This window comes from Grampus griseus, assembly GCF_964374135.1.
Source record: "Grampus griseus genome assembly, chromosome: 11".
Taxonomy (NCBI): Eukaryota; Metazoa; Chordata; class Mammalia; order Artiodactyla; family Delphinidae; genus Grampus; species Grampus griseus.
Window position 1 is genome coordinate 40,506,040 of NC_139005.1, and position 27,939 is coordinate 40,533,978.

Below are 27,939 nucleotides of genomic sequence, written 5' to 3' on the forward strand. Positions count from 1 at the left end.
ACTTTAAATGCTACCAGGTTATTAAGTGCTTACTATATGCCAGAGGGGTGAAAGGGTCAAAGTAAGAAGAAGGGTAGAGAAAGCACCATAACCTGGAGCAGGATAGAACGTGAGAAGCAGATAATAGCAATAGCAAAATGAACACAGTGTACCTATTCTCCAGTTGAAAAAACAGAAAATCTTTAAAGTCTCCTGTGTTCCCCATATCAATTGCATCCCTTTCCCAATGCCCAGAGATAAATACTATCCTGAATTTTAATCTCTATACTTTTAACACTGTAGTAAGCTGAATGATGTCCCCATCCCCCAAAGACATTGTTAACGAACACAAGTTCCTTCATAGTGAGGCCAAACAAATCTAAATGTCGGAGTTTGGAGCAGAGAAAGGTTTATTGCAGGGCCAAGCTAGGAGAATGGGTGGCTCCTGCTCAGAAACCCACAACTCTCCAATGGTTTGGGGAGATAAGTTTTTACAGGCAAAATTGGGGGTGAGGGCTGCAGGGTGTGTGACTTTCTTCTGATTAGGTTGGTGGTGAGGCAACAGCGTGGTGCTCTAGGGATCTTGTGTTCAGCCTGAAGTTACCATCATAACCTGGGTGGAGGCCTTAGTACCTGCAGAAGAACTCAAAGGCATTGTTATGTATATTCCTTGCAGAGGAACCAGGACCCTGCCCCAAGGCTGCACTGTTGTTTCTTGACTGCTCCTCCTTTGCTTCTGCATTCCCTCCCTTCCCTGATTAGCAACTATTTGAATCTGCCCTTTAGAACTCAGGGAAGGTCGAGGAGGTTGAAGACTTTGCCTGCAAGTAAGAAACGGGACACGGAAAGGATTTGTAACAGAGAGGGCCCCACAGGGTCTTACTCCATTTCAGTATCAGGTCATAATCCGTGGAATGTGTAAAAGTTACTTTATATGGAAAAAGGGTCTTTGAAGATGTGTTTAAATTAACGATCTTGGGGTGGAGAGATTATTCTGGATTATCCAGGAGTGCCCTATTGCAATCACAAGTGTCATAAAAGGGAGGAAGAGGGACAAAATTTTACAGACACATACAGAAGAGAAGGTTCAAAGTGAAGATGGAGCAGAGAGAGATTTGAACCTGCTGGCCTTGGAGTCTGGAGTGATTTGTGGCCACAGACAAGGAATGCCAGCAGCTACCAGAAACTGCAAGAGACAAGGAATGGATTCTCAGAGTCCGGAGAGAGAGCAGCCCTGCTGATATCTGGACTTTAGCCCAGTGATGCAGATTTCAGACCTCTAGCATTTCTGACCTTTAGACTTGTGAGAGACTAAATATCTGTTGTTTTATACCACGTGGTTGTGGGTATTTGTTACAGCAGTGAAGGAAACCATAATATGTCACCCCAAAATATGCCTCTGACATAAAAATTATTTTGAGCTGAAGGTTATTAAGAATCAGCAAACGTGGGAATCCCCTGGCTGTCCAGTGGTTAGAACTCCTGCTTTCACTGCCGAGGACCTGGGTTCAATCCCTGGTTGAATCCCCGCAAGCTGTGTGGCGTGGCCAAAAAAAAAAATCAGCAAATGCCGGAAAAGCTCTCTCATCCCCCTGTTCTGCCTAAAGGCAGGATACAAATTCTTTTTACTGGAGATAGACTTATCAGCACCAGAGGAATCTGCAAAGAAACCTTACTCTATTAGTTTCCTCCCATATGTTTACCTTCCCACAGTGTGCCACTTTGAAAGCCTAAAACTACTTTCCTTTGTCCTGTCATTTCTCCACAAATTTATTGTTCTTTGTTGAAGGTGCTAACATAAGCCACTTGGAGTTACTCTTCCTTTAAATTTCTCCCAGGTGATGGGCACTGCACACGTTAATAAAGTGCTTTTCTCTTGTTAATCTGTCTTTTTGTGAAGGAGTACTAGCTGAAAACCTAAAATGGGTGAGGTAAAGTTTTTTCCCCTATAGTAGAGACCACACACGCACTCACTCACGCATGTGTGCACACACACATCCTTAGACAGTAGATTGTGTAGTTGTGCTTGTTTTTAAATTATTCTCTTTATCCTTCAGTGACTTGCTTTTTTCCCTCTACGTAGTGTTGTTTTTAGTTTATACACGTTGGAATGTATACCTATAGCTCGTTCATTTACACTGTTGTGTGTTTAGTATTTTATTGCACAAATATACTGCAATTTACTTATCCATTACTATATTGGTTTGTTTTCAGTTTTGTGCTTTTACAGACAATGGTATAAAATTTTTGAACATTCCTCATGGTACACATATGCAAGAGTTTTTCTAGAGCTACGCTGTCCAATATGGTAGCCACTAGCCACATGTAGCTACTGAGAAATTTTAATGAGGCAAGTGAGACAGGAAATGAATTTTAATTTAAATTAAACTAATTGAAAATTTAAAAATAATACGATTCATTTATTGGAAAACCTTTAAGTATTTTGGAAGAACTTGGTATATGAATCTAAATCTTCATCTATAAATTTTATGAAATCTAAATATCGATCAAGTATTTCTGATGAAAATTTGACGTGCAATTTGAGATGTATTCTAAGAACAAATTACATGCTGAATTTCAGACATCATGAATACAGTGTATACCTCTTAATAATTTTTTTTTATTGATAAACAACTTCAAGCTTTGAAGAGTAAATAGCTCTCAACCTAGAACAATATATCCAGCAAAATTATCTTTCAAAAGTATGAGGGTTATATGATATTAATATTATAAAAATATGTTATAAAGAGTTTTCCATTTTTCTCTTCTCTGAAAAATTTGTGTAAGTTTAATTTTCCTAGAAAATTTCCCGATTCACCTAAGCTTTCTAAGTTACTGTCCCCAAGTTGTACAATATATTCTATATCCTCTTATCATTTTTTCAATCTCTGCTGCATGTACTGTTATATCACCCCTTTCATTCTTTTTTTTTTTAATATTTATTTATTTATTTGGTTGTGCTGGGTCTTAGTTGCAGCAGGTGGGCTTCTTAGTTGTGGCTACCCCTTTCATTCTTTTTTTTTTTTAAAGGTAGAAATGAGTTTTCTTTTTTTGTTAATTAATTAATTAATTTATTTTTTGGCTGCATTGGGTCTCTGTTGCTGAGTGCGGGCTTTCTCTAGTTGCAGCGAACGGGGGCTACTCTTCATTGCACTGTGCGGGCTTCTCATTGCAGTGGCTTCTCTTGTTGCAGAGCATGGGCCCTAGGTGCGTAGGCTTCAGTAGTTGTGGCACGTGGGCTCAGTAGTTGTGGCTCATGGGCTCTAGAGCACAGGCTCAGTAGTTGTGGCTCTCGGGCTTAGTCACTCCGCGGCATGTGGGATCTTCCCAGACCAGGGCTCGAACCTGTGTCCCCTGCATTGACAAGTGGATTCTTAACCACTGCACCACCAGGGAAGTCCACCCTTTTCATTCTTAATAGTGTTTATTTGCTCCTTGTCTTTTTTTTTCTTGATCAACTGTTACAAAGATTGTTCAATTAGACTACTCAAAGAATCATTTTTTACCTTTCTTAAGCCTCTTCATTGTATTTTTTTCTATTTTTTAAATTTGTACTCTTAATTTTTGTTATTTCCTTCATTTTACATTCTCTGGGCTTAATCTGTTTGTTTTTTCCCCCTAACTTCTAAGTTGTCTGTTTAACTTATGCATTTTTAACTTTCTTTTCTAATATAAGGTATAAATTTCCCTGTAAGTGCTACTTTCATTACATCTCATATGCATTTAATATAGTGCATTTATTGTTATTCTAAGTATGTTATTCTAAGCATTTTCTAATTTCTACTATGACTTCTTTGACTTATGAATTATTTTGGAGTTTTCCCCAATTTGTTTCTCTATTTTTTAGCCAACTTTTGTCCACTAATTTCTAATTTGGTTACATTGTGGTCTGTACGATATCAATTCTTTGAAAATTTTAAAACCTTTAATCTAAAATGTGGCCAATTCTGGGAAATGTTCCATTTGTGCTTAGAGAATATGTATTTTCCAGTTTTAATGTTGATTCCTGAATTTGTCCATTAAATGATGCTTGTTATTGTGTTGTTTAAACCTTTTACATCTTCAATGTGGTTTTGTTAGCTTAATCAACCAATTATTTCAAAATAATAGATTTTTTTTCTATTTCTTCTTGTACTTGTGAAATCTTTTTCTTTGTATATTTTTAAGCTTTGTTACTAGAGGCATAGGCATGCGTGCAGGTTCAGAATTATCACATATGGAATTGAATCTTATTGCTTGATAACCCTCTTTCTCTCCAGTAATACTCTTTTTTTTTTTTTGGCTGCGTTGTGTCTTCGTTGCTGCCTGTGGGCTTTCTCTAGTTGCGGCGAGCAGGGGCTACTCTTCGTTGCAGTGCACGGGCTTCTTATTGTGGTGGCTTCTCTTGTTGCAGAGTACAGGCTTTAGTCGCGTGGGCATCAGTAGTTGTGGCACGTGGGCTCAGTAGTTGTGGCTCACTGGCTTAGTTGCTTCATGGCATGTGGGAATCTTCCTGGACCAGGGCTCGAACCCATGTCCCCTGCATTGGCAGGTGGATTCTTAACCACTGCACCACCAGGGAAGCCCTCCAGTAATACTTCTTGACTTAAAGTCTATTTGTCTGATACTAAAACAATTGCACCAACAGTTAATATTTGTCTGGTATATGTTTTGCCATCCTTTTGTTTTCAATTTTTCTGTCTCTTGTTTTAGATATCTTCTAAAGAGAATTTACTGAATTTTTTTCATCCAGTCTAACAATCTTTGTATTTTAATTTTTACTTTTGCATAGCTATTGAATATATCAGTCAGGGTCTAACCAGAAAAAGAGAGAGCATTACATACGTAAAGCATTAAAAAAATTTAAAGTAGAGAATTTGTTACATATGTCATAGAAGAGCCAAAAGGCCAAACAGGGGATGAAAGTGAGGCAACCAGAGATTAGTAACAGCAGGAACAAAGAGAGGAGACTGTGTTACTGAAGCTCAGGTGCTTGGAAGCTGGTATAATAGGCCTGTCATGAACTGGATCCATGAAGGAGATACTCCAGAGACACTGCCCCAGCGAAACAGGGAGGGGGTCTACCTTCCTCCTGCCTTACAGCCTTTTGCTTTGCCTTCCTTTGTCCAAACCCAGAAGCCTGCTGGCATAGGTGCTTGGGAAAGGCAGCATGCAGGGGTCTGTCCACCTCTCCTCCATTCCTTCCCATGCCACATAATTCAGAGAAGACTAAGGGAAAGGTAAACAGATCCAGGTCCAGCAGATTGATATATTTGCTTCATTTTTACCATCTATAATCATTCACGTTATTTCTAATTAGAATGATTACAAAGCACTAAATAAGACTGATTAGAATACTTACTGTTCTAAGATTTTCACCTTTCTTGCTGACTTTTGAATTGATTTTTTTCTTTTAGTAATAGCTTCCTTAAAAATTTCAACACATATATTTATAAATTAACACAGTCTAAGGTAAATCAATATCAATACGCATCTTGGATAGTACAAGTATCTTAATGCTTTAACTCTGATCAATCTCTTTTTAATATGTTATTGTTGTCCAGTATTTTATTTCTATTTTTGTAAAGCTCCACAAATTAGACATTATTACTGTTTTATTGTTATTGTTTTATATACCTGATTTCTTTATATTTGCCTATGTGTACAATTTTATTTTCTCATTACACCTTTTTTCATATTAAACTTCTCTGTAATTACCTTCCTTCTTCCTCAGAAACATCCTTTAGAAGTTCCTTAAGTGAGGGTCTATTAGTAGCAAACCCTCTAAATTTCTCATTGTCTGAAAATGTCTTTATTTCACCCTCATACTTGAAAGATTTTTTGCTGGATATACAATTCTAGGTTGAGAGCTGTTTACTCTCAAAGCTTTGAAGTTGTTATCCCATTATCTTTGGTATCCATTGTTACTCTTGAGATAGCTGGGAGAATAAATGCCATTACTTTGTAGGAATCTGACTTTATTCTCTGCCTGCTTTTAAGATGCAATCTTTGTCATTGGTTTTCTGCTGTCTCACAACTATGTATTTAAATATTGACTTTATTTTTGTTACCTTGCTTGGGATTCTTTGGGATACCTGAATCTGAATATTGGTGTTTTTATCTAATACGTAAAATTCTCAGCCATTATTTATTTATGTATTACCTCTCTCCAGTCTTTTCTATTTTCTCCTTCTGAAAGTCTGACTAGAATATATTGGATCTTCATGTTGGTTAACCCCTCTTTTGTGGTTTCAATTTTTTCATCTCTCTGAGCTGCATTCTTTTTTTTTTTTTTTTTTTTTTTTTTGGCTATGCTGCGTGGCTTGTGGGATCTTAGTTCCCCGACCAGGGATTGAACCCAGGTCCATGGCAGTGAAAGCACCAAGTCCCAACGACTGGACCACCAGGGAATTCCCCATGAGCTGCATTCTTAATAATTTCTTCACAATTTTCTCAGTTTATTAACTCTTTCTTTAGTGTTTAATCTGCTATTTCACCTGTCTATTGAGTTTGTGATTTTAATATTTTTATGTTTAGAAATTTTATTTGGTGGCTTCGCTGCTGGCGCAGTGGTTAAGAATCCACCTGCCAATTGTAGGGGACGTGGGTTCGAGCCCTGGTCCAGGAAGATCCCACAGGCCACGGAGCAACTAAGCCCGTGCGCCACAACTACTGAGCCTGCACTCTAGAGCCTGAGAACCACAACTACTGAGCCCACGTGCCACAACTACTGAAGCCCACGCCTAGAGCCTGTGCTCCGCAACAAGAGAAGCCACCACAATGAGAAGCCCACGCACCACAATAAAGAGTAACCCCCGCTTGCCACAACTAAAGAAAGCCCACACACAGCAACGAAGACCCAACACAGCCAAAAATAGATAAATTTATTTATTAAAAAAAAAAAGAAATTCTATTTGGTATTTTTCAAAACTTCCTGCTCACTTTGAGAGAATTTTAATCTTATCGTATTCTGGTCATTTTTATTCTTTTAAACATGGTAAATGAGCTTAACTTCTACATCTGACAATTTTAAAAATCCAGTGTTGGTGGGTGTGATTTCTTAGATTCTTGTTTCTGCTAAATGTTGATCATTGTAGCCTATTTCCTCTTCCATAAAACTTCTTTGCTGGGGACATCCCTTGTGGTCCAGTGGTTAAGACTCTGCCCTTCCAATACAGGGGACGTGGGTTGGATCCCTGGTTGGAGAACTAAGATACCACCTGCCCTGCATACAGCCAAATAAAAAACAAAACAAAACAAAAAAACTTCATGGCTGAAAATACATTGTCTTGTGTTTAAAATAATTCCCCTTGGGCAGGATCTATAGATCTATATATTCATTTTTGGCAAGATCCCTTGTGATTTCTTTAAAATTCCAGCTTGATTTTTAGGGGGATACAGAGTTAGCATGAATTCTAGTTCCAAACTCATATGAGCACCAATCTATTGGTAGGCATTCTAAGAGATTTTCTTTTCTTCTCTACCTTCCAGGCCCAAGACTGAACCAGTAAGCTTTCTTATTATTACCTTTGGTAGTATTGGGCAGTGGAATATAGTTAATTTACTGAGGATATTGTCTATCAAAGGTCCCAATTACATGCAAAGTTCTGTGTTCTGACCTCCCACCTTACTTGAACCCTGGACTTGTCTCGTTCCCCCAAGCTTGTGTCTAGTTAAAATTCAAGTTCTAATCTCTACTTCACATCATAAACAAAATTTAATTCCAGGTGGATTGTAGATCTAAATGTGAAAGGTAAACACAACATATAAATATATTTTCATTACTTTTTTCTTATATAAAATGCAAGAAGCACTAAGCGTAAAGTAAAAGAGAAATAAATTGGATTACATTAAAATTTAAGAAATTGCATTAGTCAACAGGCACAATTAGGAGCATGAAAGGAAATCCACAGAGTAAGAGAAAATAGTTGCAGGCCATATTATTAGTGAAGGACTTGAATCCAGAACATATAAAGAACACTTACAAATTAATAGAAAGACTAGGCAAAAGACATGAATGGTATTTCAATAAAGAGAATGTCCAAATGATCAAAAATCACAAGAAAATGTGTTCAATTTCATTAGTAACTAATAAAATGCAAATGAAAACCATAATAACATAGTATCATATACCCATTGGAATGGCTAAAAATAAAAGACTGTAATATGAAGTACTGGTAATGCTACAGAGTCGTGGCATTCTTATAGATTGTTCGTGGAAGTCTATTTGGTACAACCACTTAAAAAAACTTTGGGGGGCTTCCCTGGTGGTCCAGTGGTTAAGAATCTGCTTGCCAATGCAGGGGACATGGGTTCGATCCCTGGTCCGGGAAGATTCCACATGCCAAGGGGCAACTAAGCCCGGTCACCACAACTACTGAGCCTGCGCTCTAGAGCCCATGCACCACAACTACTGAGCCCATGTGCCACAACTACTGAAGCCTGTGTGCTCTGGGGCCCATGTGACGCAACTACTGAGCCCAAGTGCTGCAACTATTGAAACACTCACACCTAGAGCCTGTGCTCCACAACAAGAGAAGCCACCACAATGAAAAGCCTGCTCACCACAACGAAGAGTAGCCTCCGCTCGCCACAACTTGAGAAAGATCGTGTGCAGTAATGAAGACCCAGCGCAGCCAAAAAAAAAAAAAAAGAAAAGAATCCACCTTCCAATTCAGGGGACGTGGGTTCGATCCCTGGCTGGGGAATTAAGATCCCACACGCCTCATGGCAACTAAGCCCGTGTGGTGAAACTACTGAGCCCGTGTGTGCTCTGGAGCCTGTGCACGACAACTAGAGAGAAGCCCATGCTCTGCAGCAAAAGATCCTGTGTGCCACATCGAAGATCCCAAGTGCAGCAACTAAGACCCGACACAGCCAAATAAATATATAAATAAATATTTTTTTAAAAAAAGAACTCTTTGGGATTTCTGGGTAACTGCAAACAATGGAGGTCATGTAGCAAATAATCTTTCTAAATCTCTTTCCTAAAAGATACAGAATAACATCACATGTATGAAAATTCAATGCAAATATATACATACATCGCTGAAAGAGAGTTCTGAAAATGCAAGATGACTGTAAGTAAAAAGAGAGAAGAAAAAACCAAATACCAGTTACCCAGTCGCACATACTCCCAGTCCATCCCTGCCCTGCCGCAGAGCTTTATAATGAGCAAAGGGAGACTGATCAAAACTACAGAGAAGATGGTGCAGTGGTTAAGAATCCGCCTGCCAATGCAGGGGACATGGGTTCAAGCCCTGGTCTGGGAAGATCCCACATGCCGTGGAGTGACTAAGCCTGTGCACCAAAACTACTGAGCCTGAGCTCTAGAGCCTGTGAGCCACAACTACTGAGCCCACGTGCCACAACTAATGAAGCCCACACACCTAGAGCCCGTGCTCTGCAACAAGAGAAGCCACTGCAATGAGAAGCCCGCACACAGCAATGAAGAGTAGCCCCCGCTCACTGCAACAAGAGAAAAGCCTGCACGCAGCAACAAAGACCCAACACAGCAAAAAAAAAAAAAAAAAAAAAAAAAAAAAAAAAAATCAATAAACAAAAAATTACAGGGAAGGGCTTCCCTGGTGGCGCAGTGGTTGAGAGTCCGCCTGTCGATGCAGGGGACATGGGTTCGTGCCCCGGTCTGGGAAGATCCCACATGCCGCAGAGCGGCTGGGCCCGTGAGCCATGGCCGTTGAGCCTGTGCGTCCGGAGCCTGTGCTCCACAACAGGAGAGGCCACAACAGTGAGAGGCCTGCGTACCGCAAAAAAAAAAAAAACAACTACAGGGAACACATAGGAAGGATGCTAGCAAAGATACCTTAGAATGAATTGGAACAATCCAGAAAAATCAAATTCACCTTAAGTCTGAAAATACTTTAAAAAAGTAGTAACTGGGCAGATGAGATCCTAAATTTCATAGAAGAGATTTCAAAGTTTGGGCATCCTGAAGGCCAGCTGCTATAAAGAGTCAAAGCGGGGTTTTAAAAAGATAAACACCTTTTCCAGATATGGGATTCAAAGAGACAGATACCATACGGCAGACCAGGCATGGAACTCTACTTAAAGGGGTATGACTTAAAAGGGCAGTCTTCTAGGGGGAGAGGGGGAACCCACAGGAAGAAAGAAGCATCTGTTAGTGATTGGGTAGTAAAGGGTGGGGGGAGATAAATTTAGGGTTCTGCAAAACCAAAGAGAACTACAATAGCACAGGACTCATAATCCCTCCCCTCACCACCAATGCAAACAAACTAAAATTCTTTAAAATACCTGGATTTTGCTATCCTGACAGAAAAGGGCACAATTAAACTGGAAATCTATCATAAAATGAGAGAGAATTCCCTGGATGTCCAGTGGTTAGGACTCTGTGCTCTCACTGTCAAGGGCCTGGGTTCAACCCCTGGTCAGGGAGCTGCACAGGCATGGACCAAAGAGAGAGAGAGAGAGAGAGAGGCAGAGAAAAAAGAAATCTATAATAAATTACTGCAGAAGATTAGGAAATAAGTTTGCACATAAATCAAGTGGGGAAAATCTCTCTCTCCAAAAACAATCAGGAAGTCACAGACAAATTTAAATCCAACTCCAAACAGAATTAAATACACTCAAACAAGTATCTGAGGATATGAAAAACCACCTTGAATCATAAATTTTAAAACTAAAAACAAATATGGACAAAAACAGGGAGAATTGAAAAAAATGATGAAATGGGAAAGAAATGAAAGAAAAATAAAACTAGAAACAACTTAAGTATCCATCCACAGATGAATGGATAAAGAAGATGTAGAATATATATACACATATATATGTATATATATATACACACATATATATATACATATATGTGTGTGTGTGTGTGTAATATTATTCAGCCATATAAAATGGAAATCCTACCATTTATGACAACATAGATGGACCTGGAGGGTATTGTGCTAAGTGAAATAAGTCAGAGAAACACAAATACTGTATTATCTCACTTATATGTGGAATCCAAAAAAACTAAGTTCATAAATACAGAGAACAGATTGGTTGTTGCCAGATGTGAGGGTTGGGGGGTGGATGAAATGGGTAAAGGTGGTCAAAGGTACAAACTTCTAGTTGTAACATGCATAAGTTCTGGAGATGCAATGTACAGCATGGCGACTATAGTTAACAGTACTATATGCATATTTGAAAGTTGTTAAGAGAGTAGACCTTAAAAATTTTTATCACAGGAAAAAATTTTGTAACTGTGAAATGATGGATGTTAATTAAATTTATTGTGGTAATCATTTCACAATGTATACATATAGCAAATCATTATGTTGCACATCTTAAACTAATACAATGTTATATATCAATTATATCTTAATAAAACTAGACAGAAAGATTATTAAAAAATAAACTAAAGATATCTGTTGGCTCATCAGGGAAAAAAAGAAAGAAAAATATAAAATTGTCTCAGAAATAAACTATAAATTACAAGGTGCCCCAAGGGAGAATAGACTCAAATGTCAATTTAATAAGAGTCATGGAAGTCAAGAAGATAACCAAAATGATGAAGGACATAAGAGAAAAGTCAAAAAGGGCCAGAGAAAAAGTGGATGAAATTGAAGATAAGCAAATAATTAGTAATGTTCATATTTTCAGAATCTCTGAACAATAAAAATTTTTTAAATTGTATTTCTATATACTAGCAATGAATAACTGGAAATTGAAATTGAAAAACAATAACATTCACCAATATTTATAGCAGCTTTATTCATAATTGCCAAAACTTGGAAACAAGATGTCCTTCAATAGGTCAATGGATTAATAAACTGTGGTTTGTCCAGACAATGGAATATTATTCAGCACTGAAAAAAGAGAGCTATCAAGACATGGAGGAACCTTAAATGCATGTTGCTAAGTAAAAGAAGCCAATCCGAAAAGGCTACATACTCTATGATTCCAACATATCACATTTTGGAAAAGGCAAAAGTGGAGGCAGTAAAAAGATCAGTGGTTGTCAAGGGTCAGGGAGGATGGTGAGGCATGAATAGGTGGAGCACAGAGGATTTTTTTTTTTTTTTTTTTTGCGGTACGCGGGCCTCTCACTGTTGTGGCCTCTCCCGTTGCAGAGCACAGGCTCTGGACGCGCAGGCTCAGCGGCCATGGCTCACGGGCCTAGCCACTCCGTGGCATGTGGGATCTTCCCAGACTGGGGCATGAACCCGTGTCCCCTGCATCAGCAGGCGGACTCTCAACCACTGCGCCACCAGGGAAGCCCACAGAGGATTTTTAGGACAATGAAAATACTCTGTATGATACTATCATGATGGATACATGTCATTATATATTTGTCCAAACCTATAAAATGTACAGCACAAAGAATGAACCCTAATGTAAACCATGGACTTTGGGTGATCATGATGTGTCAATGTAGGTTCATCAATTGTAATAAATGTACCACTCTCTTGGGGGTTGTTAATAATGGAGAAGGGTATGTATTTTTGAAAGGGGGGTATATGGGAAATCTCTGTACCTTCCTCTTAATTTTGCTGTGGACCTAAAACTGCTCCAAAAAATATAAAGTCTTTCAAAAAATACTCTTCACCATAACGTCAAAAATAAGTCTTTTAAGGAATTGGTCCATTTCATCTAGGTTATCAAATTGGGGGGGGCACAGATTTATTCATATTATTCCTTTATTATCCTTTTAATGTTCATGTAATTTGTAGTGGAATGTTACCACTTTCATCTCTGATATTAGTAATTTGTGTCCTCTCTCTCTCTTTTTTTTTTTTCCCTAGTTAGCCTGGCTAGAGGCTTATCCATTTTATTGTTTTCAAAAAATGAGCTTTGGTTTAATTGATTTTCTCTATTGATTTCCTGTTTCCAATTTTATTGATTTTGGCACTAATTTTATTTCTTTTCTTCTGCTCTCTTTGGATTTAATTTGCTCTTCCTTTTCTAGTTTCCCAAAGTGAAAACTTAAGTTATTGATTTTAGATCTTTTTCTAGTGCTAGTTGGGTTAACATCTATCATGTTTGTTACTGTTTTCTATTTTTTGCCCTCCTTTTTCTATATTTGTATTCCACTCTATTTCTGCCTTTTGTGGTTTTCATTGAGCATTTTATATTATGCTCATTTCTCCTTAATATATCACCTAAACTTCTTTTTTCTTTTTTTTTTTTTTTAGTGATTGCCTTAGAGTTTTCAATATATTCTTAAAACTAATTGAAGTCCATTTTCAAGTAACATTATATCACTTCACATGTAGTGTGAGTACCTTATAATAACAAAATAATCCTAATTCCTCCCTCTCATCCTTTGTATTATTGCTATCATTCATTTCCCTTTTATACCAGGACACATAAGCACATATATATACAATATATACACAAGCATACGTAGTCAAATACATTTGTTGCTATTATTTTGAGCAAACTGTTATCTGTTAGAGCAATTAAGAATAAGAAAAATAAAAATTTTGGGACTTCCCTGGTGGTGCAGTGGTTGAGAATCCACCTGCCAATGCAGGGGACATGGGTTCGAGCCCTGGTCCAGGAAGATCCCACAGGCCACGGGGCAACTAAGCCCATGCACCACAACTACTGAGCCTGCACTCTAGAGCCCGCGAGCCACAACTACTGAGCCCGCATGCCACAACTACTGAAGCCTGTGCGCCTAGAGCCCATGCTCCGCAACAAAGAGAAGTCACTGCAACGATAAGCCCATACACCGCAACGAACAGTAGCCCCTGCTTGCCACAGCTAGAGAAAGCCCACGCGCAGCAATGAAGACCCAGCACAGCCAAAACTAAAGTAAATAAATAAATAAATTTATTTTTAAAAAAAAGAAAGAAAGGTTTCTATTTTATCTTTGCTTATTCCTTCTACAATGCTCTTTCTTTCTGAAGATCAGAATTTCTGGGCTTCCCTGGTGGTGCAGTGGTTAAGAATCTGCCCACCAATGCAGGGGACACAGGTTTGATCCCTGGCCCGGGAAGATCCCACATGCCGCGGAGCGACTAAGCCCGTGCGCCACAACGACTGAGCCTGCACTCTAGAGCCCACGAGCCACAACTACTGAAGCCCACATGCCTAGAGCCCGTGCTCCACAACAAGAGGAGCCACTTCAATGAGAAGTCCGCGCACCGCAACAAAGAGTTGCCTTCACTTGCCGCAACTAGAGAAAGCCCACGTGCAGCAATGAAGACCAAACATGACCAAAAATAAATACATTTATTAAAAAAAAAGATCAGAATTTCTGATCTATATTATTTTCCTTCCCTCTAAAGAAGTACTTCAAACATATCTTGCAAGACAGGTTTATTGGCACCAAATTTCCTCAAATTTTGTTTGTCTGAGAAAGTATTTCTCCTTCACTTTTTTTTTTTTTTTTTTTGCGGTAAGCAGGCCTCTCACTGTTGTGGCCTCTCCTGTTGTGGAGCACAGGCTCCGGACGCGCAGGCTCAGCGGCCATGGCTCACGGGCCCAGCTGCTCCGCGGCACATGGGATCTTCCCCGACCGGGGCACGAACCTGCGTCCCCTGCATTGGCAGGCGGACTCTCAACCACTGCACCACCAGGGAAGCCCTCTCTTTCTGTTTTGATTGGTACATTTGCAGGGTACAGAATTCTAGGTTGGTGGGTTTTTTCTCTAAACACTTTAGATATTACACTCCATTCTCTTGCTTGAATGGTTTCTGGGAAATAGATGTAAAATTCTTACCTTTGTTCCCCTATAGATAAGATTCTTGCCCCCCTTCCCCAGCTTCTTTTAGGATTTTTTTGGTTTTATGAAGTTTGAAAATGATATACCTAAGTGTAGTTTGGGAGGCATTTATCCTGCCTGGTTTTCTCTGAGATTCCTAGATCTGTGGTTTGATGTCTGACATCAATTTGGGGAAAGTCTCAGTAAATATTGCTTCCAATATTGCTTCTGTTCCTTTCCCTCCTCTCCTGGTATTCTAATTACACATCGATTACACCTTTTGTAGTTGTCCCACAGTCTTCCGATATTCTGTTGTTTTTTTCTTTTTTTCCCAGTCTTTGTTCTCTTTGCTTTTCAGTTTTGGAGGCTTCTATTTTCATATCCTTGTGTTCAGAGATTCTTTCCTCAGCTATCTCCAATCTACTAATGAGCCCATTAAAGGCATTCTCCATTTCTGTTACAGTGTGTTTGATCTCTAGCATTTCTTTTCGGTTCTTTCCTAGGATTTGCATCTCTGCTTACATTATCCATCTGTTTTTTTGTTGTTTTTTTGTTTTTTTGAGTATAGTTGCTTATCCGTCTGTCCTTGCATGTTGTCTCCTTTTTCCATTAGAGGCTTTAGCATATAAACCATTATGATTTTAAATTTCCAGTGTTATAATTCCAAATCCCTGCCATGTCTGATTGTGATGCTTACTCTGTCTCTTCAAATTGTGCTTTTTTCCTTTTAGCATGCTTTATAATTTTTTGTTGAAATTTATACATGATGTACTGTGTGAGAAGAATTCTGGTAAACAGGTCTTTAGTGGTGTGGTGGTAAGGTGTGGGGGAAGGGGAAACATTGTATAGTCCAGTCTTTGGGAGAGCCTATGCTCTGGACTGTGAACTTCCTCAGTGCTTCTTAGCTTTTCCCCCACTTAGGTGGGACCCAATGGCAAAAGCAAGTTGGAATTAGGTATTATCCTTCCCCCAGGTATATTAGGTTCTGATAAAATCCCAGCAGATCTGGCTGTGGTTAAATAGTTTCTCCTGAGGGTAGCCCTTGTTAAGTAGAACAGAGTGCTCTGGCATATTTCAAAATGTATACTTTTTTCCTCCCCTTGCCAAAATCACAAGGAGATTTTTCTCGGATATTTACTGTGAGAACCTGTTCAAGCTCTTGGAGGTAAAATTCATGAAAGTGACGGGGTCCCCCCTATGATTGGGTCTCCCTGGAATTTTAAACTCTCAGACTCACCTACACTGAGCCTGCAGCAATTGTCAATCACAATTCAGGTTTTCCTACTCCAGCACTTGTTCCCACAGCAGTTTCTGCTTGTGAGTTCTCTCCTCCAGTAATCCGTTGACTCCCTGTACTCCCCTGTCTCTCCAGTCTTGAGTGCAGTGGTTTGACCCATGTCCTCACCTCTCTACAGATCCAAGAAGAGTTGATTTTTCAGCTTTTTACTTGTTAGGACGGAATGGTGACTTCCAAGCTCCTCATATACAGAATCAGAAATCATAAGTCTCCCAAAAGGATTGTTTTTTCAACACATTGTTTTGGAATAATTGGATATCTATATGACCAAAAACAATTTTTTAAATGTTTATCCATATCTCATACAATATTAAAAAATTAAGTCAAATGGACCATAGACCCAAATGTAAAATCAACACTATAAAACTAAGAAAACAAAGGAGAAAATATTTGTAACCTTGGGTTAGGCAAAGATTTCTTGGATATGACATCAAAGCACAATTGATAAAAAAACAAATTCATAACTTGGGTTTCACAAAAAGTTTAGACTTCTGCTCTTTTGAAAACACTGTTAAGAGAATTAAAAGTCAGGGACTTCCCTGGTGGCACAGTGGTTAAGAATCCACCTGCCAATGCAGGGGACATGGGTTCGAGCCCTGGACCAGGAAGATCCCACATACCGCAGAGCAACTAAGCCCATGTGCCACAACTACTTAGCCTGCGCTCTAGAGCCCGTGAGCCACAACTGCTGAGCCCGCGTGCCACAACTACTGAAACCCACGTGCCTAGAGCCTGTGCTCTGCAACAAGAGAAGCCACCGCAATGAGAAGCCCATGCACCACAATGAAGAGTAGCCCCTGCTCTCTGCAACTAGCGAAAGCCTGTGCACAGCAACGAAGACCCAATGCAGCCAAAAATAAATAAATAAATTTATTAAAAAAGGAAAAGAAAAGAAAAAGTCAAGCCACAGACTGGGAATAAGTATTTGCAAAACATGCTGCTGGTGGAAATGCTAATTGGTACAACTTTTATGGAAGAAACTTTGTTATTACTTAACAGAACTACACGTGCATTTACATTTCAACCCACCAACCCCACTTCTAAGGATCTACCTTGAAGGTATACATTTAACCACAGGAAAATATATATACACAAGGTTATTCATTGAATCAATGCTTGAATTACAAAATATTGCAAACAACCTGAATATCCATACACAAGAGAGTGATTGAATCAGCTACCATCTACCCACATAATGGATTATTATACAGCTATAAAAAAGAATAAGGAAGATCTCTTTGAATTGGTATGATCTCCAGGACACAGAGTTAAAGTGAAAAAAATAAAGCAAACAAGAATAACTATTGTATGCTGCATTTTGTGCAGAAAAGAGAGAATATAAGAAATTACACAGGAATCTGCTCATTTATGTGGAAGAAATACAAGAAGAATAAGCTAGATGCTAAAGAGATTGGTTATATACAGGATATATGTTGGAAATGGGTGGAAGGAAAGGAGGAATAAGAATGGGGCAACAGGGATGAGGAGGAAGTGACATTTTTCTGAGTATATCTTTTTGTATAGCTCTGCCTTGTATCACCATAGTAATATTTCACATACTTGATAAAAGTATGTATTCACATACCCTTCACATACTTGATAAAAAAAAAACTATTAAAACCAACCAGTATATGGGGTGACAAGGAATGGATACAAATACTAACAATTGAACCTAATTGTATACAAGTGAATAACATAACCACACTGAGAAGAAAAGAACTAGCTAGTAACTTTGGAAAACAATATCTTGGCTGAATAATGTAATGTTAAAGAATGATACATATATGCCGTACTAGTCAGTAAACGTGTTTCTTGTAGGCTTATGAGTTAGCAACTCTGAAACTATGTGTACGCTAGGAATGAACAAATAAATAAATATACTGTAGATAACTAGAACTGGGATTCTAACTCTTGGGGAAAGAAGTAACAAATAAGGAACAAGAAAAGAGTAACATAAACCCTGTGGTACAGGACTGGAATCTGAACTATCAGTATAAAACCATATATTAAATATATATACAGAGAGAGATAGTTATATAAATATAAATATCTATATATACATGGGCTAATACACATACATATATTTCCTAGCTCTTTTCTTGCTGAGAGGGCCTAGAAGAAATGACACTTGGATAGTAATGAACACACCTAGCCAGAGGTTTGGTTTCTAAACATCATTCTCCAGTAAAAGGGACCAGGGCTTTTGGAAAAGTCATTGATTCCAGGGCTGGGCTGGGAATGTAAAAGTTATGCTTCCAAAAAGTAATGAAATGCAGATAGATAGATAGATAGATAAATAGATAGCTAGCCACTTGTTGAAAGGACACAGGAATCAATCTGAAGGTGCTCCTAATGGACCAATCTGGAACTATTGAAGCCACACACACACACACACACACACACACATAGTTTGAATAATAACCCCACAGGCTAGAATAAATATCTATCAACCTATCAGTATATGTAAGTAAATAAATGGAAGAGGTAGCTCTTCCTTGCAATTGACTTCCAATTAATAAATATGAAAGAAGGAAATTTAAAAATTACCATTATGTAAACACCACAGTAATAATTGTTGCAGACAATATTTATCAGTGGATTCCAAAAAGTGGACAAAAGTTTGAGAAGGTACAGAATGTGCATAATCTTCCCCAAGATATTTCTTTTTTTTTTTTTATAAATGTATTTATTTATTTTTGGCTGCATTGGGTCTTCGTTGCAGTGTGCTGGCTTCTCATTGTGGTTGCTTCTCTTGTTGAGGAGCACAGGCTCTAGGCATGCAGGCTTCAGTAGTTGCAGCTCGTGGGCTCTAGAGCTCAGGCTCAGAAGTTGTGGCTCACAGGCTTAGTTTCTCTGCGGCATGTGGGATCTTACTGGACCAGGGCTCGAACCCATGTCCCCTGCATTGGCAGGTGGATTCTTAACCACTGTGCCACCAGGGAAGTGCCCCAAGATATTTCTTAACTACAAAGGGAAAAATAGTAACTTTACAGTGAACAAGCCACTTTAACCAAGTGACCAAGTTCAACATTAGTCATACCACAAAACACTGTAATATGATGTACTGAGGACACAGATCATTTCTAGTGTATATTCTTGACCCCAAAATGCATAACCTCAGTCCCACCATGAAAAATATTAGAGAAACCAAAAATTGATAGACATTCAGAAAAGTAATATTCTTTGAAAATATCAAGGTCATGAAGGACAATGAGTAAATGTCTAAGGAAATAGTAAAGACTGCAGAGGAATAAGGAGAAACAAGTAAACGTTATATGAGACCCTGGATAGGATCTGGTTACAGAAAAAGAATATTGGTGGAAAAACTGGTAAAATTCAAATGAGATCTTTAAGAGTATTTTATCAATTTTAATTTCCTGGTTTCAACAATTTTACTATGGTTATATAAGATGTTAACCTTAAGGGAAGCTGGGTTAGAGATACATGGAAACTCTGTGCTATTTTTGGGGCTCTTCTTTAAATCTAAAATTAACTTGAAGTAAAAAGCTTAAAGAAAAAAACCTATTTTGCATTATTTACTAAAGTTGAGTCTATACATAGCTGATTGCCCAGCAATTTCATTCGTAGATGAAATGCATGCTTACATGCATCAAAAGATGTTCACAAAAATGTTTATTGCAATATTATTTGTAGTAGACAAAAGTAGCAGAATGGATAAAATCATAAAATAGAATGACAGTGATAAAAATAAACTATAGCTTCATATAAAGAATCTCATGAACTTAGTATTAAGCAAAAGAAGCCAGACATTAAATATGTACTGTGTGCTTCTATTTATCAGGAAAAGCTAACCTAGAATGTTAAAGGTCAGGATAATAGTTGTCTTCAGAGGAAATCAGGAGGTTTCTGTAATGCAGATAATTGTTTTGTTTTTAATTTCAGAGTTTGTTCACTTCGTGATAATTGTTGAGTTTTTCAACTGTGAGTTCTCACTTATGTTTATTATAATTTTTAAAGTTTTCAAAAGAAGAATTTAACCTATGTTACTACCCTAGATAAAGACACATGGGCCAGATTTATTCTCTTATCTGAAACAACTAAAAGAGGGCCACCTAAAAGGGTTAATAGAAACAATCCCCAGAGGTCACATAGGGAGAAGGAGTATTTTCTGTTCTCAGCTGGAGTAGAAAGCTTAGCTCCTGGGACAACTGGTAGAGTACTCAGAAGGATTTTTGCCTCAATGGTAGTGGGAACAAAATTAAGCGTAGGGTAACTGCTGTTATAGTCTCACATAACAACGCACAAAAGGAAGATTCAAAAGGCTCAAACTACTTCTGCATAACTTAACTGTGTTCTCAAAATTTGAGAATATTTATAAGATTAGAAAAATACCCAGCACCTAACAAGATAAAAATTACAATATCTGATATTCGATCAAACAATATCACGCAGGAGGAGTGACACCAAGGAAGATGGCTGAGTAGAAAGCATGAGGAATCTATCTCTCCAACTAGACAACAACTGTGTTGGCAGAATCTGTCTGATTTAACTGTTTTGGAATTCTGGAGTCTGTTCAATGGTTTCCATCTTTCAAAGGAAGACTTGGCCAGTAAACTATGGGCAATTTCATTCAATTGCAGCCTTTAACATGGTAGCAGCTATTCATTTCCTACCCTCCATGCCTGTGACAGGAAGTGTTCCTAGAGCAGCTTACAAGAGCCAGGATGGGCAATAAGAATCTTGTCCTCCAAATATGAGAGATCTGTGTTCTGATTATGAACTGCTGTTTCAAATCACAGAGGTGCAGATACAAAGGCAAGCTACCATTTTAACCTGCACTGGGTGGAAGCTTCTTTCAGGGGATTTAAACAGACAGTTTCAGGGTTTTTTCCCCTTACTTTTCCTTTTTCCCCTTTTGGGAGCCAGACATTTAAAGATTAGAGCATTCAAATGCAACTGTATTTTCAAGGGAACTTAGAAAGTCACCAAGCATGCCCATAAAAAGATGCAGTTTCGGAAAACACCTGAGAAGAGCTGAAATTTACACCTCAGGCCGATCCATGGCACATAGTAGACACCATACAACACTAAAAACAACCACCCACCCTGGGAGAGAAGGAGAATCTGATTTCCAGACTTACAACATTATGAGATTCAGATGTCCAGTTTTCAACAAAAAAAAATCATAAAGCATACAAATAAATAGGAAAGCATGTCCCAGTCAAAGGAAAAAAAATTACAGAAACCATGAGGAAGAACTTAAGACATTATCAAATAAAAGCTGAGAAAGTACATTACCACTAGAACTGCCTTATGAGATATGCTAAAGGGAGTCCTTCAGGTTGAAATGAAAGTACTCAATGTTGTGTGAAGAAATAAAAATCTTTGGTAAAGGCAAATACATGGGAAATTATAAAAGCTAGTATTGATGTAATTTTGGTTTATAACACCACTTCTTATTTTCTACGTGATTTAAAATACAAATGCAGGGCTTTCGCTGGTGGCGCAGTGGATAAGAATCTGCCTGCCAGTGCAGGGGACACAGCTTCGATCCCTGGACTGTGAAGATCCCACATGCTGCGGGGCAGCTAAGCCTGTGCGCCACAACTACTGAGCCTGAGAGCCACAACTACTGAAGCCTGCGTGCCTAGAGCCTGTGCTCTGCAACAAGAGAATCCACCGCACTGAGAAGCCTGTGCACTGCAACAAACAGTAGCCCCCACTCGCCGCAACTAGAGAAAGCCCTCGTGCAGCAACGAAGACCCAACACAGCCAAAAATACAATAAATAAATTGAAAAAAATTTTTAAAGATTTAAAAAATACAAATACATTAAAAAACAATTACAAGTCTGTTTGGGGGCACACGCTGTATGAAGATATAATTTGTGATATCAGTAATTGAAAGGAGTGGGGACAGAGCAGTAAGGGGCAGAGTTACTATATGCTATTAAAGTTTAACTGGTATAAATTCAAGTTAAGAGTGTATAACTTTACAAAGTTATGTGTAATTCTCATGATAAACACAAAGAAAATAAATATAGAATACACTCAAAAGGAAATGAGAAGGGAATTTTAAAATTTCACTAAAAAAAAAAATTTAAAAAAACACAAAAGATGACAGCAATGAAAGAAATGAGGGGGGGAAAGCTATAACACAAATAGAAAACAAATAACAAAATGGCAAAAGTTAAACCCTCCTTATCAGTAATTACTTTAAATGTAAATGGATTAAACCATTTTATCAAAAGATAGGGATTAGCAGAACAGATTTTTTAAAAAACCAATGGGGCTTCCCTGGTGGCGCAGTGGTTGAGAGTCCGCCTGCCGATGCAGGGGACACGGGTTCGTGCCCCGGTCTGGGAAGATCCCACATGCCGCGGAGCGGCTGGACCCGTGAGCCATGGCCGCTGAGCCTGCACGTCCAGAGCCTGTGCTCCGCAACTGGAGAGGCCACAACGGTGAGAGGCCCGCGTACCCCAAAAATAAATAAAATAAAAAATAAAAAATAAATAAAAAACCAATGATCCATGCCCTCTGTAAGAGACTCACTTTAGTCCAAAGACCCAAAGAGGTTGAAACTGAAAGGATGGAAAAAGATATCCATGTAAGTAATACCCAAAAGAGAAGTTGGGCGTTATATTAATATCAGAAAAAATAGACTTTTTTTCCCCACTGGGGTATAGTTGCTTTACAATGTTGTGCTAGTTTCTGCTGTACAATGAAGTGAATCAGCTATATGTATACATATATCCCCTGCCTCTTGGACCTCCCTCCCACCACTCCCATCCCACCCATCTAGGTCACCACAGAGCACTGAGCTGAGCTCCCTGAACTATACAGCAGGTTCCCACTAGCTATCTGTTTTACACATGGTAGTGTATATATGTCAATCTCAATCTCCCAATTCATCCCACCTCCCCTCCCCACTCCCATCCACATGTCCATTCTCTACGTCTGCGTCTCTATTCCTGCCCTGCAAATAGGTTCATCTGTTCCATTTTTCTAGATTCCACATATATGCATTAATATATGATATTTGTTTTTCTCTTTCTGACTTACTTCACTCTGTAAAGTCAGACTTTAGGTCCATCCACATCTCTACAAATGACCTAATTTCATTCCTTTTTATGGCTGAGTAACATTCCATTGTATATATGTACCACATCTACTTTATCCATTCATCTGTCAATGGATGCATGTTTCCATCCATCAGGACTTGGTTGCTTCCATGTCCTGACTATTGTAAATAGTGCTGCAATGAACATTGGGGTGCATGTGTCTTTTTGAATTACGGTTTCCTCAGGGTATATGCCCAGTAGTGGGATTGCTGAGTCATATGATAGTTCTATCTTTAGTTTTTTAAGGAACCTCCATACTGTTCTCCATAGTGGCTGTATCAATTTACATTCCCACCAACAGTGCAAGAGGGTTTCCTTTTCTCCACACCCTCTCCAGCATTTATTGTTTGTAGATTTTTTGATGATGGCCATTCTGACTGGTGTGGGGTGATGCCTCACGGTAGTTTTGATTTGCATTTCCCTAATAATTAATGGTGTTGAGCATATTTTCATGTGCCTGTTGGCCATCTGTATATCTTCTTTAGAGAAATGCCTATTTAGGTCTTCTGCCCATTTTTTGATTGGGTTTTTTTTTTTAACATCTTTATTGGAGTATAATTGCTTTACAATGTTCTGTTAGTTTCTGCTGTGTAACAGATGAATCAGCTATATGTATACATATATCCCCATATCCCCCTCCTGCATCTCTTTCCCACCCTCCCTATCCCACTCCTCTAGGTGGTCACAAAACACTAAGCTGATCTCCCTGTGCTATGCAGCTGCTTCCCACTAGCTATCTGTTTTACATTTGGTAGTGTGTATATGTCCATGCCACTCTCTCACTTCGTCCCAGCTTACCCTTCCCCCCCCCCCGTGTCCACAAGTCCATTCTCTACGTCTGCGTCTTTATTCCTGTCCTGCCCCTAGGTTCATCAGAACCTTTTTTTTTTAGATTCCATATATATATATGTTAGCATATGGTATTTGTTTCTTTTGTTTTTCTTTCTGACTTACTTCACTCTGTATGACAGACACTAGGTCCCTCCACCTCACTACAAATAACTCAATTTCATTTCTTTTTATGGCTGAGTAATATTCCATTGTATACATGTGCCCCTTCTTCTTTATCCATTCTTCTGTCAATGGACACCTAGGTTGCTTCCATGTCCTGGCTATTGTAAATAGTGCTGCAATGAACCTTGTGGTACATGTCTCTTCTTGAATTATGGTTTTCTCAAGGTATATGCCCAGTAGTGGGATTGATGGGTCATATGGTAGTTCTATTTTTAGTTTTTTAAGGAACCTCCATACTGTTCTCCATAGTGGCTGTATCAATTTACATTCCCACCAACAGTGCAAGAGGGTTCCCTTTTCTCCAGCATTTATTGTTTGTAGCTTTTTTGATGATGGCCATTCTGACTGGTGTCAGGTGATACCTCATTGTAGTTTTGATCTACATTTCTCTAATAATTAATGATGTTGAGCAGCTTTTCATGTGCCTCTTGGCCATCTATATGTCTTCTTTGGAGAAATGTCTATTTAGGTGTTCTGCCCATTTTTGATTGGGTTGCTTGTTTTTTTGATATTGAACTGCATGAGCTGTTTGTATATTTTGGAGAATAATTCCTTGTCAGTTGCTTCATTTGCAAATATTTTCTCCCATTCTGAGGGTTGTCTTTTTGTCTCATTTATGGTTTTCTTTGCTGTGCAAAAGTTTGATTGGGTCCTATTTATTTATCTTTGGTTTTATTTTCATTACCCTAGGAGGTGGGTCAAAAAAGATCTCTCTGTAGTTTATGTCAAGGAGTGTTCTTCGTATGTTTTCCTCTAAGAGTTTTATAGGGTGCGGTCTTACATTTAGGTCTTTAATCCATTTTGAGTTTATTTTTGTGTATGGTGTTAGGAAGTGTTCTAATTTCATTCTTTTACATGTAGCTGTCCAGTTTTCCCACCACCACGTATTGAAAGACTCTCTTTCTCCACTGTATATTCTTGCCTCCTTTATCATGGATTAGGTGACCATAGGTGTGTGGGTTTATCTCTAGGCTTTCTATCCTGTTCCATTGATCTATATTTCTGTTTTTGTGCCAGTACCATACTGTCTTGATTACTGTAGCTTTGTAGTATAGTCTGAAGCCAGGGAGCCTGATTCCTCCAGCTCCATTTTTCTTTCTCAATATTGCTTTGGCTATTCAGGGTCTTTTGTGTTTCCATACAAATTGTAAAATTTTTTGTTCTAATTCTGTGAAAAATGCCATTGGTAATTTGATAGGGGTTGCATTGAATCTGTAGATTTCTTTGGGTAGTATAGTCATTTTCACAATATTAATTCTTGCAGTCCAAGAACATGGTGTATCTCTCCATCTGTTTGTGTCATCTTTGATTCCTTTCGTTGGTGTCTTATAGTTTTCTGAGTACAGGTCTTTTACCTCCTTAGGTAGGTTTATTCCTAGGTATTTTACTCTTTTTGTTGCAATGGTAAATGGGATTGTTTCCTTAATTTCTCTTTCTGATTTTTTGTTGTTAGGGTATAGGAATGCAAGAGATTTCTGTGCATTAATTTTTTATCCCGCAACTGTACCAGATTCATTGATTAGCTCTAGTAGTTTTCTGGTGGCATCTTTAGGATTTTCTAGGTATAGTATCATGTCATCTGCAAACAGTGACAGTTTTACTGCTTTTCCAATTTGGATTAATTTTACTTCTTTTTCTTCTCTGACTGCTGTGGATAGGACTTTCAAAACTCTATTGAATAATAGTGGTGAGAGTGGACAGCCTTGTCTTGTTCCTCATCTTAGAGGAAATGCTTTCAGTTTTTCACCATTGAGAATGATGTTTGCTGTGGGCTTGTCATTTATGGCCTTTATTATGTTGAGGTAGGGCATAACTTCTATGCCCACTTTCTGGAGAGTTTTTTTCATACATGGGTGTTGAATTTTGTCAAAATCTTTTTCTGCACCTATTGAGATGATCATATGGTTTTTATTCTTTAATTTATTAATATGGTGTATCACATTGATTGATTTGCATATATTGAAGAATCCTTGCATCCCTCAGTTAAATCCCACTTGAACATGGTATATGATCCTTTTAATGTGCTGTTGGATTCTGTTTGCTAGTATTTTGTTGAGGACTTTTGCGTCTATTTTCATCAGTGATATATGTCTGTAATTTTCTTTTTTCGTAGTATCTTTTTCTGGTTTTGGTATCAGGGTGATGGTGGCCTTGTAGAATGAGCTTGGGAGTGTTCCTTTCTCTGCAATTTTTGGAAGAGTTTGAGAAGGATGGGTGTCAGCTCTTCTCTAAGTGTTTGATAGAAGTCACCTGTGAAGCCATCTGGTCCTGGATTTTTGTTTGTTGGAAGATTTTAATTGCAGTTTCAATTTCATTACTTGTGATTTAGTCTCTTTATATTTTCTGTTTCTTCCTGGTTCAGTCTTGGAATGTTGTACCTTTCTAAGAGTTTGACCATTTCTTCTATGTTGTCCATTTTATTGGCATATAGTTGCTTATATTAGTCTCTTATGATCCTTTCTATTTCTGCAGTGTCAGTTGTAATTTCTCCTTTTTCATTTCTGATTTTAGTGATTTGAATTCTCTCCTTTTTTTACCCCCTTTTTTTCTTGATGAGTCTGGCTAAAGGTTTATCAGTTTTGTTTATCTTCTCAAATATCCAGCTCTTGGTTTCACTGATGTTTGTTATTATTTCCTTCATTTCTATTTCATTTAGTTCTGCTCTGGTTATTATGATTTCTTTCCTTTTACTAACTTTTGGTTTTTTTGTTCCTTCTCTAGTTGCTTTAGGTGTAAGGTTAGGTTGTTTATTTGAGATTTTTCTTGTTTCTTGAGGTAAGATTGAATTGCTATAAACTTCCCTCTTAGGACTGCTTTTGCTGCATCCCATAGGTTTTGCGTCATCATATTTTCATTGTCATTTGTTTCTTTTTTTTTTTCAAATTTGGAAAAGGGTCTTTAATTTTATTGAAGCTCATTTTTCTGGGCTCCATTGAATAGGGCTCTAACTTTGGGTGTATCTCCAACTTCAATGATTTTGGCTCCAGCTAACAACTGCAAAATCAAACCAGATGTTACAATTGGGGAGATACCCAATTGCATTAAAGTTCCTCTGTTGGATGCAAGAATAACTCCCATCCAGTAGAAAGGATCTGCAGAATCTGATGACATGATTCCAAATAGTGGTATCTGACAACATACTAAGAAGATGAAGAAAGTTATAGGAGTCCATAGTACCTTTTTTCTAAACTGGATTTTCCTTTCAGGTTTCTGAGTATCTGGTAGAACTGCACAGAAAGGTTTGATAACTTCTAAAACTTTGATACCCTTGGTGGCAGCTAGGGCAACCCGGGTGGGCCCAGCGACCTTGGGGAGGCCTTCAGTACGTGGGCCTCTCACTGCTGTGGCCTCTCCTGTTGCGGAGCACAGGCTCCAGACGCGCAGGCTCAGCGGCCATGGCTCACGGGCCCAGCCACTCCACGGCATGTGAGATCCTCCCAGACCGGGGCACGAACCTGTGTCCCCTGCATCGGCAGGCAGACTCTCAACCACTGTGCCACCAGGGAAGCCCGTGTTTGCTTTTTTTTACAGTTTTTTTTTTCCTGTAATTGATTTCTAATTTCATAGTGTTGTGGTGGGAAAAGATGCTTGATATGATATCAATTTTCTTAAATTTAGTGAAGCTTGATTTGTGACTCAAGATGTGATCTATCATGGAGAATGTTCTGTGTGCACTTGAGAAGTAAGTGTATTCTGCTGCTTTTGGATGAAATGTCCTATAAATGTCAATTAAGTCTATCTGGTCTAATGTGTCATTTAAAGCTTGTGTTTCCTTATTTATTTTCTGTTTGGATGATCTGTCCATTGGTGTAAGTGGGGTGTTAAAGTCCCCCACTTTTATTGTGTTACTGTCAATTACCCCTTTTATGGTTGTTAGCATTTGCTGTATGTATTGAGGTGCTCCAATATTGGG

The 27,939-nt window shown here is 38.5% G+C and overlaps 1 protein-coding gene across 1 annotated transcript in view; it reads right to left on the bottom strand.

The window, feature by feature from the left end:
- Positions 1-27,137, bottom strand: part of FAM186A (family with sequence similarity 186 member A) — a gene marked incomplete at both ends in the record, with an annotated part of 117,525 nt that extends 90,388 nt beyond the window's left edge. Inside the window, 1 exon segment of the mRNA XM_082666156.1 lies at positions 26,976-27,137. Within this exon segment, the coding sequence (XP_082522282.1) occupies positions 26,976-27,137 (162 nt within the window).
- Positions 27,138-27,939: the final 802 nt, after the last annotated feature.